The sequence below is a fragment of the Semicossyphus pulcher genome, unplaced genomic scaffold (genome assembly GCF_022749685.1).
Source record: "Semicossyphus pulcher isolate SPU_LCO1_2020_fin unplaced genomic scaffold, fSemPul1.0.p SCAF_16, whole genome shotgun sequence".
In the NCBI taxonomy this organism is placed as follows: Eukaryota; Metazoa; Chordata; class Actinopteri; order Labriformes; family Labridae; genus Semicossyphus; species Semicossyphus pulcher.
In genome coordinates, this window is record NW_027211670.1 from 8891301 (window position 1) to 8908138 (window position 16838).

Sequence of the window (16838 nt, forward strand, 5' to 3'; positions counted from 1 at the left end):
TGTCTCTTTTATAAACAGTTTTTATTCAATAAGAAGATTCTGATAGCCATAGATATTGTACTTTATAAAAAGCAGGTCTATCTATTTACTTACATAAATCTCCAATGAGCAAGTACTTGGCAACATGAGTGAGGAAAAATCTTCTTTTTAACAGGCCAAAACCTCGAGCTACCGGCTGGCATGAGAAAGTGGGATAGAGGGAGAGGCAGAGAGAGAGAGAGAGAGAGAGGCAGACATAAAAACAAACAAACAGACAGACAGACAGACAGCAACAAAAATTCATCTTACACTTAAAGAGATTATCTGTTGATTTGTTGAGTCCTCTACAAGATTTCTCATTGGTTTTCATTTTATTTAAAAGCGGTATAGTCATATTAATTGATTAATTGATCAGCCATATTAGCTGCTAATCAAACTTTTAATCCCAATAAACAGCAGGACTATTTTCAGAACCTTTCAGAAGTTACATGTGTGCGAGGCCTAACCATCACCCTGCTATTGCAGCTTATTTTAAGCCTACATTACAGTGAAATCATGTATTCTTATGTTTTTCTCTTTGACTAACTTTGAATCTTATAGCATATGTGTCTATTATATCTGTGTTTATTACCAACAAGCCCACAACCAGCTCAAATATATGCCCTGTGTTTGTGTGTTTGCCTGGGTTTTAAGATTTCATTCAGACCTTGGCCCAATAACAGTGACAAGGTTATATTGCCCGCCTCTGTGTCTTTAAAGGTTGTATATTAACAACTAGAGGTGGGAAGGACGGGTGAGCCACTTAGAGGAACAGAAGGAGTGTGAACCTGCGAAGCGAACGACCCAGAGGAGAGAACAGACAAGGATTTGGACACTGGATATGCTCTGGTGATATTTACAATTTTGCTACGGCCATGGTGGATTAGACAAAAATTAGTTCCTGGAATTTGGAATTAAATTTAAGAGGAAGTTCTTGGATTGATTGATGACTTTACTGCACTACAGACGCACTGGACTAAAGGAAACACACTGAAAAACTCTGACAGGTCATGGACTAAAATATAAATAACAGAAACGACAGAGTTGAAAATGGGAGCATCGAAGTGGTGGTTGTGTTTGTGCGTCTTAGGGATTACTATTTTTGCTCCGTGTCGGGGCATCAAAAAGTGTGTGGACGGGATTACAATCAATGTGATCCTGCTCGATGATGAAGTGTCTCCTTGGAGTCTGAAGTTTGTGAAAGGCAAAATACTGAAGGCCATAGAGACAGATGCATCCATCAATGAGGAAGAAGGTAATCAAGTATTTATACTGTAGATTCTATTGGAAAATTTTTAAGCATTATTTAGCAGTGCAAAAATTTGTAGAATACATTACTGTGTTATTCAATGAAACCTGTAGTGCGCTATTTATATATATACATATATATATATGTATGTATGTGTGTATTTTTCTTTGTCTCTGTTTTTTCCCTGTCAACTCCTCCAGTGATTTCACAATTGTGTTGGCCCAACTGCAATGACTGTTGACAGATAAGATATTAGTTATTCAGCGTCATAAATAATACCATTATGCTATTAACCAACAGAAAATTATCCTGATACCTGAAATCCTTGTTCAATGTTTCCGTTAGCTTAGCTTGACCTTGAGTGGACGACTACAGAAAATGGAATACCCTGACACAATTTTAAAGCTGGATTGTCCTGCTTGAACCTCTGGGAAAAAATTATCTAGCTATTAGCTAATTTCCAGCTTATCACCTATGGGGGACATATTAGTTGTGGGTGGACTAACAGCCAGGGTTATTGATAGCCAACTGACTGTTTGTTAAGTCCCTCACAGCTTAGTTACGGTTACGACATCAATTCTTTTAGCGTATGGCACTCATGAGGTCTACTTTGAACGTGTTGGCATATTTACACCTCGAAAAGTGAGGCTAAAGCTAGATTTCCTCTGCTGTAAATTTGTATCAAGCGTTAATGATACATGTAGAAGATGTGGTAATAAAACAACTATTCTTATTTTGCAGTGTAGGGCTAGTTTGTCAGAGTATTATTAGCATGATAAGCAAAACATAAGGTCAGATGCTCAAGTAGTTAGCCGGACATGCTACTTTTAGCTTGTGTTGAAGAAAATGAACGCTGTTACCATTGTTACCTTACACATTTGCCCTTGCATATTTGTTTCTTTTAGAGGATAAAAAAGTCAATCACCATTCAAACTCCTTAGATAGTGTATTGCTTCTACTTCAGTGCCAGTACACCAAAGAAATGAAAGCTACATACAGGCTAAGCTACAATAGCATAACCGCTGTTGGGGGAGAGATTTAGCTAACGGTCAACTGACACTCATTTTAAAGTTGGCTACAACCTTTAAACAGTGAATGATAAAATGTTTTTTCTTCCTTTTTTTGTTTCCACAAACAACAATTAAGATTTAAAGTTTAATATCACACCTAAATTTGGCGGCTTCAACACGACATGGTATCGAAATGGAGGCTGCTACAGCAGCGCATGTGAGGGAGTGGACCAGCTAAAACAACTGATGGTGAGTAGCTACAGCTTAACATCCACCTTTTATTCATTGCAAAAAAAAATGCACTTGTAGGCTTGCCTGCATCTTTAGCGTGTACAGTAAGAATTAAAGTTATATCCAGCAGGGGGCAGACTATGCTGTGTCATCCCCATTCTTCCCCCAATGTAAAGTGCTATACACGGAGCAACTCCAGGGGGCTACAAGTGTTCCCACCGATAGTTGCTGTTGTTAACTTGTGAAGACACTTGTACAAGTGGGAAAGAAAGGCATGGCACACAGGGGTACCAAACACATTTTAAACCTATAACTCAGGTCTTATATTTAGCTACTAGCACATATGTGAAGCTAACAGCCACGCTAACTACCAGATGAAAAACTCATTTGTTTTCTCTTGCAGAATTCAAGTAGCTTGGGGTGTGCGGTGCTCGGGCCAACCTGCCACTACGCTACTTACTCAATTGTTGAGTAAGTGATGTTTTTCCAAGGTTACATTTACACTAGTGCAGATACATATACTAACACGTGTAAAAATGTTACAGTATGGTAACATTTTTCCCCCCTCTGACAGTGCTGAAAATGGTCTGAAGCTCAGCACTCCCATTATCTCGGCAGGAAGTTTCGGACCCTACTGCGACTACACACTCAACCTGCAGCGCCTCCTGCCGCCTGCACTAAAGGTCTCTAACTTTTTAATCCACTTCTGGAATCACACCAACACAATCAAACCTGAGTGGCAGACGGCCTATGTTTATAAGAAGCCGACCAGCACTGAAGACTGCCTTTGGTAAGTCACTTAGATATTTTTAAAGAGTAACCCAATTTTGTAAGACAATACAGTGTATTTTTTGCAATGGCAGGTTTCAAATTCCTTTTTCTGGAGTCCAAAAAATTTGACAATACTTCCTACTCAGAAATTGATTCTGCCAATCACCTAGCAGCTGTTGTACATTTTGTAACGTAACTGCTTAAGGCCTATCAACCCTATGCAGCCCAGCACCTACTTGTGATCACTTTCAGCATACATTTTAGCAAATATTTGAACAGCTTTACGAACTAATGCATAGTCAGATTGTGAAGAAAATGAGATACTTCCTTTTATGGCACTCTAACAGTGATGCTACAGTATTTTCAAAGCAGCTCTGAATTTTCTTTTAACACAAAGGTTAAGAGTGTATTTGAGAACTGAAAAAACCTTCACCACTGTGGAAAGTGTGAAACAACCTTCTGGTATTTTCACACCTTTGTGTATTTATCACACTCCCTCATGCCACAGGATATGACGAGTTATAAACTGGGGTTAGCTCCCACTGTCACTCTCTGATGCCTTGATTTGATATGAGGACAAACAACGTGACTTTACTTGACCTAAGAAAGCTTAGTATCTGATTTTAGAATCTATTATCCAATAAAAATCTAATATATGGGTAAAGATTAACTTAAGTGCAGACTTCAATACTTGCAAAAACTTTCAGAATTGGGGGGGCATGATCATCTTGATTTTACTCGTACAAGCTTTTAGAGATATTCTTCTGTACAACACATCTCGGGCTGCTGAAACTGATTAATCACAGGTATAAATTTGAACATCATAATATGTGTTTTTGTCGACTATGAATGAATCCTTCTTTTATGGAAGAGATAAAACCTTATAAATGTTCAGAATGATTTTACCTAATACAACTGATAAGCAGTATTGCCAGATTAATTCATTGAATGAATATTTTTTATGAATAAAAATACATTTTATAAAAAATTGAATTCGATATAAATTTAATATCAATTTTAATTCGATTTAAGGGACTTTGATGATGTTGAAAATGCTGTGTGTCCGGCAGTGTCAATGAGGAAGACAGACCAGTGTGGCTTGTGTGTTTAAGTAAAACAATAACGTGAATGTCTGGTCTGTCACTTGTTTCTCTTCCACAGGTATATAAATGCTCTGGAGGCAAACTCAAGGTTTGCAAAAGAGAGAGATAGAACGATGGTGCGCAGAGCAGAGGACCTGAGAAAAATCATTAAACAGGACAACAAGACAAGCAACCGTGAGTGAAATTACTAAAAATTATTAAAACGTTTTGTTTAATTTGGTGGCATGTTATGTTGATAAAAGGCAGATGTGGGCACATACGTCCCAGATAACTAGGCATTTACGGTTGGCTCCCTTTGTTACGGGTGTAACTTTTCCTCCCTGACGGTCGCTTTCCTTTTTAGACTGTTTGTCTTCATCTGAGCGTCAATTTTGTTTTGTTTTCTTTGGATTTTCACTTTTGAAAAAAAAAGTTGTATCTGTAGTCATCAATCTTTTCTTTGTTTGTTCAGCCATAGTAGATTACTGTTTACTCTCAACACTTGCAAAGACTGGAAATGCATCCGCTTAGCTCCGCCTACCCTCTCTGGCAGACCAACCACTGCTGGGTGATAGAAAACGTCACTAACTGAGCGTTAGCGTTAGCTAGCTGACAGAGCTGTTAGCTAGTAACTTGCCTTTATTCGGTCATATGGTTTGACTCTATCAAACAGTTAGCTAATAAGAGGTTGAATGCTAATGTTAGCTCTTGTAAGAAATTGCTAATTGGTTATCAAAAATATTGTTTCTACATGATATGTGGTCTGATGTCCATCATGATTTCAGAGGAAAGTGGCTGCTGTGTGAATACTTTCAATACTTTTGTCAGTTTGACTTTCCGATGCTGTTAATGATTTCCTATTAAACCTTAAATATATGTCCACAACTAGAAAATATTAGCTCTTTGTCTAAACATTACCTTTCCAAATTAATACGTCACACTAAATCACAAGGTTAAGTAAACTAGTGCATACCTTAGCTTTCTGTTTCATGTCAGTGCAGCTATGAAAAGGGGCATTTTGGGTTTGGTATTAACTTTAGTTTCAAGGTTAAAAGAGAAATTTACATGATTATAAGGGTCAGTTGGACAAATACAGGACTTGACCTCCTTCTATTGCACCTTGCTGATGATGAATACACAGCTGCTCTGTGGTCTTACATACAGCTCTTCTGTTTGCAGTGTTCATCATGTGTGGAACACCAAAGGACGTACAGGAGGTGAAAAATGGCTCCAAAGAGGCAGATAGCAGCAATATTCTCTTTGTCCTTATTGATCTCTACAAGTCAGTGCTTTTTATTCAACTAATCCAATGCTCCATTGTTATATCTCTATTCTTATTCTCTTATATTCAGTGGTTTTCTTATATCTCGTTCTCACTCTCTTATCTTTATACTTTTTGTAAACACTTCTTCGGATATTACCTAAAGCAGCTCTACTGTAGTCTATATGCTATTAATCCCAGGATGTGCTTCTGCAGAAGCCGGGTAGTTATGCGGAAATATTGTGAAGTGATAAAAGAAAGTTTTTGATTAATAATTAAAGAGAAACAGCTTAAATTAAAAGCTTTAAGCGTAAGCTAAAAGTGATGAATAAACAGTCGGAGCAGAAACAGTAAAAGTAAAGGATAAATAGTTGAAATTGTTATCTTAGAATAATTAATAAACAGTTGAAACAGCTTATCTTACAGTGATGAATGAAAAAGAAGAATATTTAGCTTAAAGAATGGATAAATGGTTTAAATAGTTAGAAATATAAAATATTGAATAAAATAATGGATAAAAGTAGATTTATTCTTTTCTTTATTTCTTCTTCTTTTCACAGTGATAAATACTACACTAACAAATCATCAGAGCCATACATGAAGAACGTGTTGGTGCTGACTATGCCAAACACTAGAAACTACACTATCAACACAGACCTGAAAAACAACAACACGGTGAGGACACAAGATTCAATCAACAAATCAATCAACACTGTTGCCTGTACTGCTGGTTAACGGAACAGTTTGAACAATTAAAAAAAATCCCTTTTTAGAATTATTGTACCTGTTATTTTAAATTACAGACAGTTCTTATAGTAACTACCGTATATCAATATGTTTGTGTGTCTCTCTGCAGATGAATGATTACATGGCTGCGTACCATGATTCTGTGCTGCTCATTGGCAGGGTGATACGGGAAATTGTCAAACAAAATAAGTCAGAGATGCAGCAGATGGAGTATGTCAATGTGAATCACTTCAGAAACATCTCCTTCGATGGTAAGTAAAGAGGAAGAGGATATATATATATAGATAAAATACAGTAAATAAAATTCATAAGGGAGAGACAAACAAACTGACAAATCAAAAAGCACTGACTAACAAACAGCACACAAGTCAATATTAGTTTAGAATACTAAAAAAATATAATTGAAAATTAAATTTGTCCAGGACTTTAATTTAAGACAAAATACTTGGTAAGTAAAAGCATTTAAATCATCCTCAGCTGTGGTAAGTGCTAGTTAGCAAATGCTAGCATGCTAAACTGGTGAACATGCACACATTATATCTGCTAACATTAGCATGTTACCATTGTCAATGTGTGAATGTTAGTATGCTGATGAAAGCATTTAGCTCATAACACCACCTTAGTGCAGCCTCACAAGCTAGCTAGCATTCACCATATTCACACAACAGCTATTGGAAACACGCTCAGGGTGGATCGTTAGCTGTCATAGTGATGTACTACTGTATTCCTAAAATAAATATTGGGCACCTGTCTGACAATTATTATCATTTTATCACTTTCCAATAATTCGGCAACTGAGCCCACAATTGACGGTGAAAATCCGGAAATCTCTTCATATTTCAAAGTAAAACCACATTTTTAATATCCCATTAGCTTCCTTTAGACAACAGCTAATACTTGCATTCGAACACTTCCGAGACATTATGTTAGCTGACATTACGTTAGATAGTAGTATGTTAACTAGTTATTTGTTCCAAGCTAACATAATGTTTGCTAGGAATTTATGCCTTTCTAATTGAATTGTGTAAAACTACCAAGCGATAATATTAGCTTTAAACGACTTGCTAGCTAACGGTAATATTATCTAGTAGGTGGCTGGATGCTAATGTTAGCTGTAGTTTGTCTGTAGCTAATTGTTTATTCAATATGTTGTTTTATCTTGAAATATAACCACATTTACCTCGGGATTACAGTCACTTAGCAATCTGGAAGAGGTGAATATATAACGATTGTCATAAACCCGAAATTTATACAACTAGCGACATGGAACACAGCGCACATCATAACAGCATTTGAGCTTTGCACCCTGAGCATAATGTAAGAGGAAAATGGCCACCGTGTGAATATAGTCGATGGCTTTGGACTTATTTAACAGGCAAGTTGTCAGTGTAAACAGAGTCCAAATAATAATGGAATTAACTTAAAAACATGCATATGCAAAATAGTGATTGTGGAAGTGAAACTTCTCAAAGATATGCAAAACTCCTCAAATTTCCTCAATGAGTAGCCTACTGCTAACGTGACCTCCGCAGTCCTAAAAGCAGCCCTGAGAGTTGACATTGTTCTGTGTGACGCCTAACAGACAGAAGTTGCCAGCTGCTATCTCTTATTAGTGTTTTTAGCCGACATGATGAAGTGTTATCGCCTGCAGGCTGCAGCTGCAAGTAGCATGTGTGTAATTGGTGCGAGTTAGTGACTGAGAGACCCTTTAAGAGAAGTCGATCCTTCATAATGTGAGACATGTCTGTCTGGCTCTTTTACACTCTTCACTAATGACAGAAAAAATATTTCAAACCACTCAGTTCACACAGGTTCTGCTATCATTGTACTGTACAGAGTGTCTGCCATATGTTTGTATGTAAAGATGTTTCTGTGATCCTGTGCAGGCATTGCAGGAAACTACAAGCTAGACGAGTATGGAGACAGAGACGTGAATCTCTCTGTCATTTACACCACGACTAATCAGAAGGTACTTTGGTCTACTATAATTGTTTTGCCAATTAGGATTGAAAATATTATATTTTATCTGCAATGTCTCACAAAGATCTTTAAAAATCCTCCTGTGCTGAATCTCTTTCTGAGATTTTCTTTCTTTCTGTCGCACTGTTTTATTCTGAAATGTGTCGTTTTCTCCTCTCATGTGATCCTCAGTACGGAGTTTTATTCACATTCGACACTATGTACAACGACACCAAATTGGTTGAGACAAACCCGTCCTTCATCTGGGGTAAAAGGCTACCTGACTCCGCGCCAGAAAGAGGTACAGCTAACACACACATGCACGCATGCACCTACGTACACACACAGTCATGTCTAGCCTGATTGTATTACCTGGCCGTCACAACCTATAATAATTAACTGTCTTTCTACTTAATCCAACACACATGTGCACACATACAAGTGTGCAAACAGACATGTATCACACCTGTGAGGTGACTCTATTAAGCGTTTATTGCTGTCAGTAAAATGTGCTATCAGTCTGCAGTGCAGTGATCTCAGATTAAACTCCAGGTGTGTTTTAAAGAGGTCAAGTTTCATATTTGAGGTTTCACTGTCTCTAAGGTGAAGTAGGAAATGTCCCAGTTATAGTGTGACACACTGTCTCATAACAATAGCTTGTCTACATTCCCGCAGACTCCAATTTAGAAGATGTATGACAGAATGTGACTTTTTTGGTGTATAAGTATAAAGGTGTATTTATATACAGAACTTTTCTTATTCTGTGGCACATTTTTTCCTGCAGGTGATCACATGTCCCCTGACACGTAAACCTGTGCTTTATGGCATTCTTAATAATATGACTGGTAGTCCTGCAATTTACAGTAAATCCCTAAACAACTGTTCGAATATAACATTGTGTTTTTTGCTCCCACCTTTAGGCCCCGCTTTCATTGACATCATTGTCATCGTGTTGGCTGTCACTGTTGTTGTGGTGACCACCATCGCCTTCATTTTCTACAGGTGAGTGAATCAGTGCATAAAACCTCTCAATCAAGGATCCCAAACAAATACAAATTAACACCAATGGGATTTGTAGTTGTTAAATGCAAAAGGATAGACCAGCTCACGGTGTCAATGGCAGTTCACAGTTGAACAGGCATGTTGGAAGTAGGGGTGCGGGTGGTGCTACAGCAACCCCTGTCAACATCACCTGTTTGTCCGGGATTGTCCCAGTTTCAAGCTGGGCGTCCAGAGTCCTGGCGAATATAATAAAACACTAAATTGTCCCAGTTTTCATCACAGTTAAAACAATAACACTTGTTTTCAGCACTAACATAGGCGTTAACATGTTCTGTCCAACTCATTATTACCTATCCCAATCAAAAAACATCATGCGTCTGAATTCAACACAGATTTGTCTGTATGTGTTTCATTCAATCAATTTGACGTTGTCAGGGCCGTTGCTATGACTGTTGTGGCTGGATTTTTGATTGATTTAAAAATCAATTTAATGAAAGAAAATTTGATGAAACTGTCAAGACTGAGCAACTTACTTTTTCAGAATGATACAGTGGTGCCATTTCATTTGCTTTTGATGCATTATTTTTAGTGCTTGTTTGTACAGCGATGCAACCGGTTTAATAGTCGACTGTGAAGCCTGGCTCCATACAGTAACACAAAAGGATAAATGTGTGACCTACTGAGTTGACACCTTTGGCCTGATTTAAAAGCCAAGTGAAGGATTAGTTTTAAATCTACAATATTGGAAGCTAAGTAAGGGAGATAATATCTTCATGGCAGTGTTTCTGTGCAGACAGAACATGAGAGACCGTCGGGTCAGGAAGGGGTGGTCCTACATCCCCCCACATCTCATCACACTGGTGGAGAAAAACGAACTCAATGTCATCTCTCTGAAGGTAACTGAGCTGTATACCGACGTTTTCAACACGATTTCACTTTACCCAGAACCGTTTTCCATAGCTCTCGCCTCTTTCCTTAATTGTATTCCTCTAAAAGTGCTTGAGCTTACCTTCATTTTAAGCATGAATTAATCAGAGCAAAGAAAAAAAGCTATATCTCTGTTAAAATGTCTGTCCTGTATTTGCCCCATTTAGATTGAAGACGAGAGGAAAAAGATGGATTTCAAGATCCGCCGTGCGTTCTACGATAGGAAGGTAGATGCACACAACCTCCTGCACAACATGTGAGCATGTAGTTTTTTATTTCTTTTGGGGCTGACGCTGCTGCTAAACGTTTCAGATTGTGATTCTGAAGGAGCTGAAGCACTCAGACGGGAACTTTAACGAGACCCAGAGGATAGAACTCAATGCGGTAAGACACACTCTGCTCTTTACTGTTCTCTGTGTTAATCTTTTTCCAACCAGCTTCTGTACCATTTAAACAGCTTCTGTTTCTTCCTTTTTGTTTTTGCCTGCAGCTCCGGCAAATCGACTATTACAACCTCACAAAGTTTTATGGCACAGTGAAGTTTGATCAGGGCGTGTTCGGAGTGTTTGAGTACGGAGAGAGGGGGTCGCTCAGGGTAAGCATGGCATGCACACGTTCACTTCAATTCCATTCAGGTTTAAATTGAAGCTAACTTTGCCTTTAGTCACTATATAAGTCAACAATATCATTAACTAGTACACAAGAGGAAAGAAAAGATTAGATATCAGATCAGAAAAACTCACACAAACAAATGCCATCCGTCTCTTTCTTCTTCCAGTATGTGCTGAATGATAAGATCTCGTACCCAGAGGAGACCTTCATGGACTGGGAGTTCAAAATCTCCGTCATGTTCGACATCGCCAAGGTGAGACACAAACTCTGCCGCTGAACGTCACATCATGTGACTCTGAAATGCTGTGTTGTGTTCTGGTCTGAGGCACGTGATATGGTATGAAGCTTTATGAATGACTGAAGAGTAGGCACCATATGTTAAGCGTGACACAAAGGCACTTCTCACATGTCTTTAATCTCCCTCAGTTAACAGTTTTACATTATGAAAGATGTACTCAATAGTAATGAAAGTATCAGGGTTAGGGTTAGGGTTCTCATTACATTATTCAGTTGTGGCCTGAATTTTGTTACTTTTGTGTTTCCTTAGTTTGTAATTATTTCAACATAAACATGGATGTTAAGAAAAAAACTGTAACTCTTCAAAATAAAAGCGTCCGTACAGTTTTGCTAAAAATGACCCAGCTTAAGAATCTCTTCTCCATTAAACATATGTCTAGCTTAATAATGATTCACCCAAACAAAGAACAAACACAATATAACTCTTTTTATTTGCATGGTGTGGAACTTTCTAGAGCTCCTCTGAGTCATTACTGAGGTTTTACCTGTAGATACAGGTACACTAGTCACTTTATTATGAAACCTTTCCAAAACACCTGTACCCAATAAAAATTAAAGCCCAATGATTTGCTCCTCCTCTGAAATTTTAATTATTTACACGCAGTTGATAAGACTTATACACCAATACACCTATAAGAGTTGTTGTTGCAGTTCCCTCTGGCAGCCTGTAGAGGTCAGTGAAGCTCACTCAAAACCTTCTCCTCCTCCTCCTGTGTGTGCAGGGCATGTCGTACCTCCACGCCAGTGACATCCAGGTGCACGGTCGCCTCAAGTCCACCAACTGTGTGGTCGACAACCGCGTGGTGGTGAAGATCACAGACTTTGGCTGCAACTCTTTTCTCAGCCAAGGCAAAGGTAAAACCGCAGCAGAAGTGTCTCTACAAAGTCCTACCTCACTTGAACATTTTGAATTCCTTGATTTTAACTTCTTCTTCATCTTTCTCTTCTCCCACTTCCTCCTGTCAGACTTGTGGACGGCTCCAGAGCATCTGAGGAAACAGGGCACGTCTCAGAAAGGAGACGTGTACAGCTTTGCCATCATTGCTCAGGAGATCGTCCTCAGAAAGAGCACCTTCTACACCAAGTGCTGCTCCGACAGAGCAGGTGTTACACAAGATGACAACCCATTTTCACTTACTGTTGTTACTCCTGTTACTTTGATACACACACACATACACACCTGTTAGTAACTCAGTGGGGAGTTAATGTCTGTGTGTTTCTGAACAGAAAAGCTGTCCAGAGTCATCACGTCGTACTTCAGACCTGATCTTAACTTTGAGACTGCTTCAGAGAAAGAGTCAGAGGTGAGTGAACACCAGCTGTGTCACAACTTTATGTACTGTTTGATGTGTCTTTAAAGCTCTGTGTCCTCTCTCTCTTAGGTGTACATGTTGATAAAAAGCTGTTGGGAGGAAGATCCAGAGAAAAGGCTGGACTTTAAGAAGGTAGAAAACTGTCTGGGGAAAATCATCAGGTAATCACTGTCTTTACACACTGTGTGATGGATGAAGCCTGAGATTGTGAAAGTAGTGAAAGTATATTTTAACTTCCTTCCTTCTCCTGCGCTTCCTATGTAGTAAAATTCATAACAAGGACAATGAGAGCTACATGGACAACATGATCAGACGGCTGCAGATGTACTCCAGGAACCTGGAGCACCTGGTGGAGGAGAGGACGGCGCTCTACAAATCAGAGAGGGACAGGGCAGACTGCCTCAACTTCATGCTGCTTCCTGGGTCCGTTTACACTTACAGGAACACACCACATATTTCAGACACAAACCTAAGATCACAGATTTCAAGATGAAACATGTAGCCCAGCAGAGAATTGGTTTTGGCTTTGCAAACACTAAACAATACAATATCTACTTAGCCCAGTGATTCACAACCAGGAGAGTTTGTACACCTGAGAGTAGGTTGGAAGATTGTGGAGTAGCTCAAGTAATTTGATAAGATATAAATCATGACATTATTTAAAAATATCACCACTTATTCAGTCAGCTTTAACGCGTGAATACCACAAGTTGCTATGAAGAGTGAGAAAGTTGAAATCAGGCAAAGAAAGACTGCAAAAGTCTTTTGGGTAAAAACTGCTAAACGAGTTAGGTAGTTGGTCGGTAATTCTTGTTTCTCTCGGTGCAGGCCGGTGGTGAAAAGCCTGAAGGAGACCGGCGTGGTGGAGCCCGAGCTGTACGACGAGGTGACGATATATTTCAGCGACATCGTCGGCTTCACCACCCTGTGCCAGTACAGCACGCCCATGGAGGTGGTGGACATGCTCAACGACATCTACAAAGGCTTCGACAGCATCGTCGACCACCATGACGTATATAAGGTATCAACGATGGTTAAAGGGCCAGTTCACCGATTTTCAACCTCAGTCCTATTATGCTATTATGGCAGTGGTTCTCAAACTTTTTCTGTCATGATCCCCTTTGGAGAAATAAAAATTTCCTGCCCCCATGCCCCAACAAAATAGTCACAAATGGGTCAAGTTTAACTTTGATTGAAAAAAAAGTCAAGATCGTGAGCATTCTTTTCACTTTTCTCTGAGCAATTTGCTGTGAAAAAAAACAAACTATTTCAATTGCTCCATCAGACTTTTTCAAATAGAAATATGATCAAATGTGCAATACCTTTTTCAGAACAATAACAATAAAGTTCAATCTGTGCTAAGAAAAACAACAAACAGATTTTTGCTGCAGCTGCCAGACTTTTCAGACATATAACACTGACAGGTCTCTCTTCATCTCCTACCATATTCGCTGTAAATCCAAGAGCAAGATAAGCGTCGTCAGATTTTCTTGACTTCTTGGATTTTGGTGGTTGGTCGGCGTTAACGTCGGCCGACGTCGTCTTGTTGGTATCTGACACGTCAGCTGGTTTTGTTTTCGCCCCTGTAATATATTTGTCCATTGGCAATGCTAGACTTTTTCTCTGTGTGTGACTGAATGTGAAATCTGTCATGGAAATCACCAGGGCAACACGTTTGTGTACTGTGCCACCCGAAAATGAGTCCGGGTTGTCCAACGTCAAAACATAGTTCTGCCTGCTACATTTTCCAAACGAAAAAAAAAAACACACAGGAGCGGTGGCGCACCCTCCTGTCATGCTGCTGTGCCCCCCAGGGGGGGCGCGCCCCACAGTTTGAGAATCACTGTATTCTGTGGAGCTAATGCCGTTATGGTAGGAAAAAAAGCAATTTCGCTCTGTGCCTTTGGAGGACGCTATCCGCTTCTCAACTGGGCCCTGGAAAAACCTCCGACAGACGTAAAACACATCATCTGGCGGAGGCCGAGGGAGCTTGCTAAACTACACTTCCTCAATCTAAGACGCTGACTTCGATGTCGTGTCTCGTTCAAAATCGTCAGGTTTGAAATGTAGACTGCAGACTCGAAGATTTTTTAGACGATCCACCCATATATTGCAGCAAAAATGGTAGTATTTCACTCCAGCGTCTTTCGCTGGGCTGTTCCTTTCAGAGGGAGGGGCGAAATGCATGCTGGTATTTGTAGGAATGTAGAATGAGCGAAAACACGAGCTGTTTGTACAACTTTCTCCACAGCTATGGCTCCAATTTAAAAAATGATTGCTTCTATCGATTACAGAGAACACCAGCTTTGACTGACAGTGGCTTTTTCCAGGGGTGACTTGCTTCTTTAAATTTACTGGATAGACAAAAACAGCTATAGATAGACGATTAATAATCATTTCTTACATCACTTTCAGGTGGAGACGATTGGTGACGCCTACATGGTGGCGTCCGGGCTTCCAAAGAGAAACGGGAACAGGCACGCGGTGGATATCTGTCGCATGGCGCTCGACATCTTGGCCTTCATGGGCACCTTCCAGCTCCGACACCTGCCTGGTATCCCTGTGTGGATACGTATCGGGGTGCACTCAGGTAGACAGCACTAAACTATGAATTTTCTGTTAAGAAAATTACACGTTATAAGTAAATGGAAATGAATGAAAGATCTGTTGATCTGCAGTGTGCAGGCTACAAATGTATTTAGCTTTAAATGTCCTTAATAGAAAAGTTCAATAATCCCTCCATAAACTGTAGCCTACTATCTTGTAAATGGGTGTAATCTGCTGGAAAAACTGAACACTTGTGTGTGTGTGTCCAGGTCCCTGTGCAGCAGGTGTTGTGGGCTTAAAGATGCCCAGATACTGTTTATTTGGAGACACGGTCAACACAGCGTCTCGTATGGAGTCTACAGGTCACCGTGAGTAGACAAGTAAACGCACCTATAACAAGTTAATGATCAACCCGATATACACTGACATTCATGCTGCTAACTAGCATGTTCAAGATAATGTACTGCTAATTAGTCCCATGCAATTACAGCAGCTAGCTATCAGCCTAATTAGATACATTTACATCAGCCAAACTTATGTAGAAACTTAATTATGCCTGTTGTTTGAATGTTGTTTGAATGTCCTGCAGCGCTGAGGATCCACGTCAGTGAGCCGACTATAGACATCCTGCAGAGGACTGACTGCAAGTTTGAGTATGAGATCAGAGGAGAAACGTATCTGAAGGTAAAGACAGACCTCTTCTTAAATTGTACAAAAAAATCTGCCATTTTTAAAAGATTCCAAAAACCATCACTTCCACTGCCACACATGGATTGAATGTAAATGTTTGTGTGTTTTCCAAGGGTAAAGGCATGGAGACGACCTACTGGTTGACGGGTGAGTCGGGAGATTACTACGACCTCCCAACTCCACCCACAACGTAAGCAAACCCTCCACCTGCTCTATTCAAACATCTGTCTACTACTACTAACACTAACCAGTAGTTTGTGTCGCTTTAGTCAACTCCCAACAGTGTCTGATTTTTCTGTAAAGTGCATGATCATTATGTGAAATGAACTTATTTACTTTCTTGTGTTAAGATACAAAGATTGGCATCTTTCTCTTGTCTGTACGGTAAATATGTAGCTACAGTCAGAAGCCAGGTTAGCTTAGCTTAGCACAAAGACTGGAAGCAGGTGGAAACAGCTAGCCTGCCTCTGTGAAAGGCGACATTAGCCATCTACAGTTTGATTTTGGTTCAATAAATCTTAATAGAAATGATCATCCTTATAGGAGGATACTACACGAAGGTTTATGTTTTATTAATTTTGATTTAACTGACTTTAGAATTCAACATTTAGAATTAAAATTTGACAATGATGATGTATTTATTATTATTGTTGGTAGAAACTCACTTGTAAAAACCTGGTTCCTTCAGGGAGAACTTCCAGCGGCTCCAGCAGGACCTGGCTCAGATGATCCTGGCGTGCCTGGAGCGTCGCTATCGAGGATCCGTGAGAAGGAAGAAGCCGCTCTCGAGTCAGAGCGAAGACGAGGACAACAAGGACCAGATTTCAGAGGAGGAGTCTGAGGGGGAACATCCTGAGTACCTGCAGCTGGCCACTGTGGATAACACCCTCAGTACCTTCCTGTAGCACAAACCTGCTGTGGAGTACATCACTGTCACAGTCTGACTGTATGCCATTACTCTAAGTGGGAAAGTAACCACAATTTGTCAGTGTGACAAAAGTCAAGCAGAGACACGAGTTACTTGTTATCTGTTCCATCATTTGAAGCTAAAAGAGCCTACAAGGGGCATACATGTCTTTAAGTTTATTGTATATATTGACTTTAACCTATATATTCCTTTAA

General features: G+C 39.6%; 1 protein-coding gene across 1 annotated transcript; it reads left to right on the plus strand.

Annotated features, from left to right (window-relative positions):
- Positions 1-1068: 1068 nt before the first annotated feature.
- Positions 1069-16621, plus strand: gucy2cb (guanylate cyclase 2Cb). The gene is made up of 27 exons (XM_069664080.1): positions 1069-1273; positions 2414-2526; positions 2912-2979; positions 3083-3298; positions 4441-4556; positions 5541-5643; positions 6183-6297; positions 6479-6620; positions 8256-8338; positions 8521-8629; positions 9249-9330; positions 10124-10226; positions 10425-10484; positions 10570-10641; positions 10748-10852; positions 11036-11122; positions 11889-12021; positions 12133-12270; positions 12394-12470; positions 12549-12640; positions 12744-12902; positions 13308-13500; positions 14895-15069; positions 15296-15394; positions 15616-15710; positions 15830-15906; positions 16405-16621. Exons 1-27 carry the CDS (start codon positions 1069-1071, stop codon positions 16619-16621), a joined length of 3234 nt encoding a protein of 1077 aa, XP_069520181.1.
- The last annotated feature ends 217 nt before the right edge of the window (positions 16622-16838 follow it).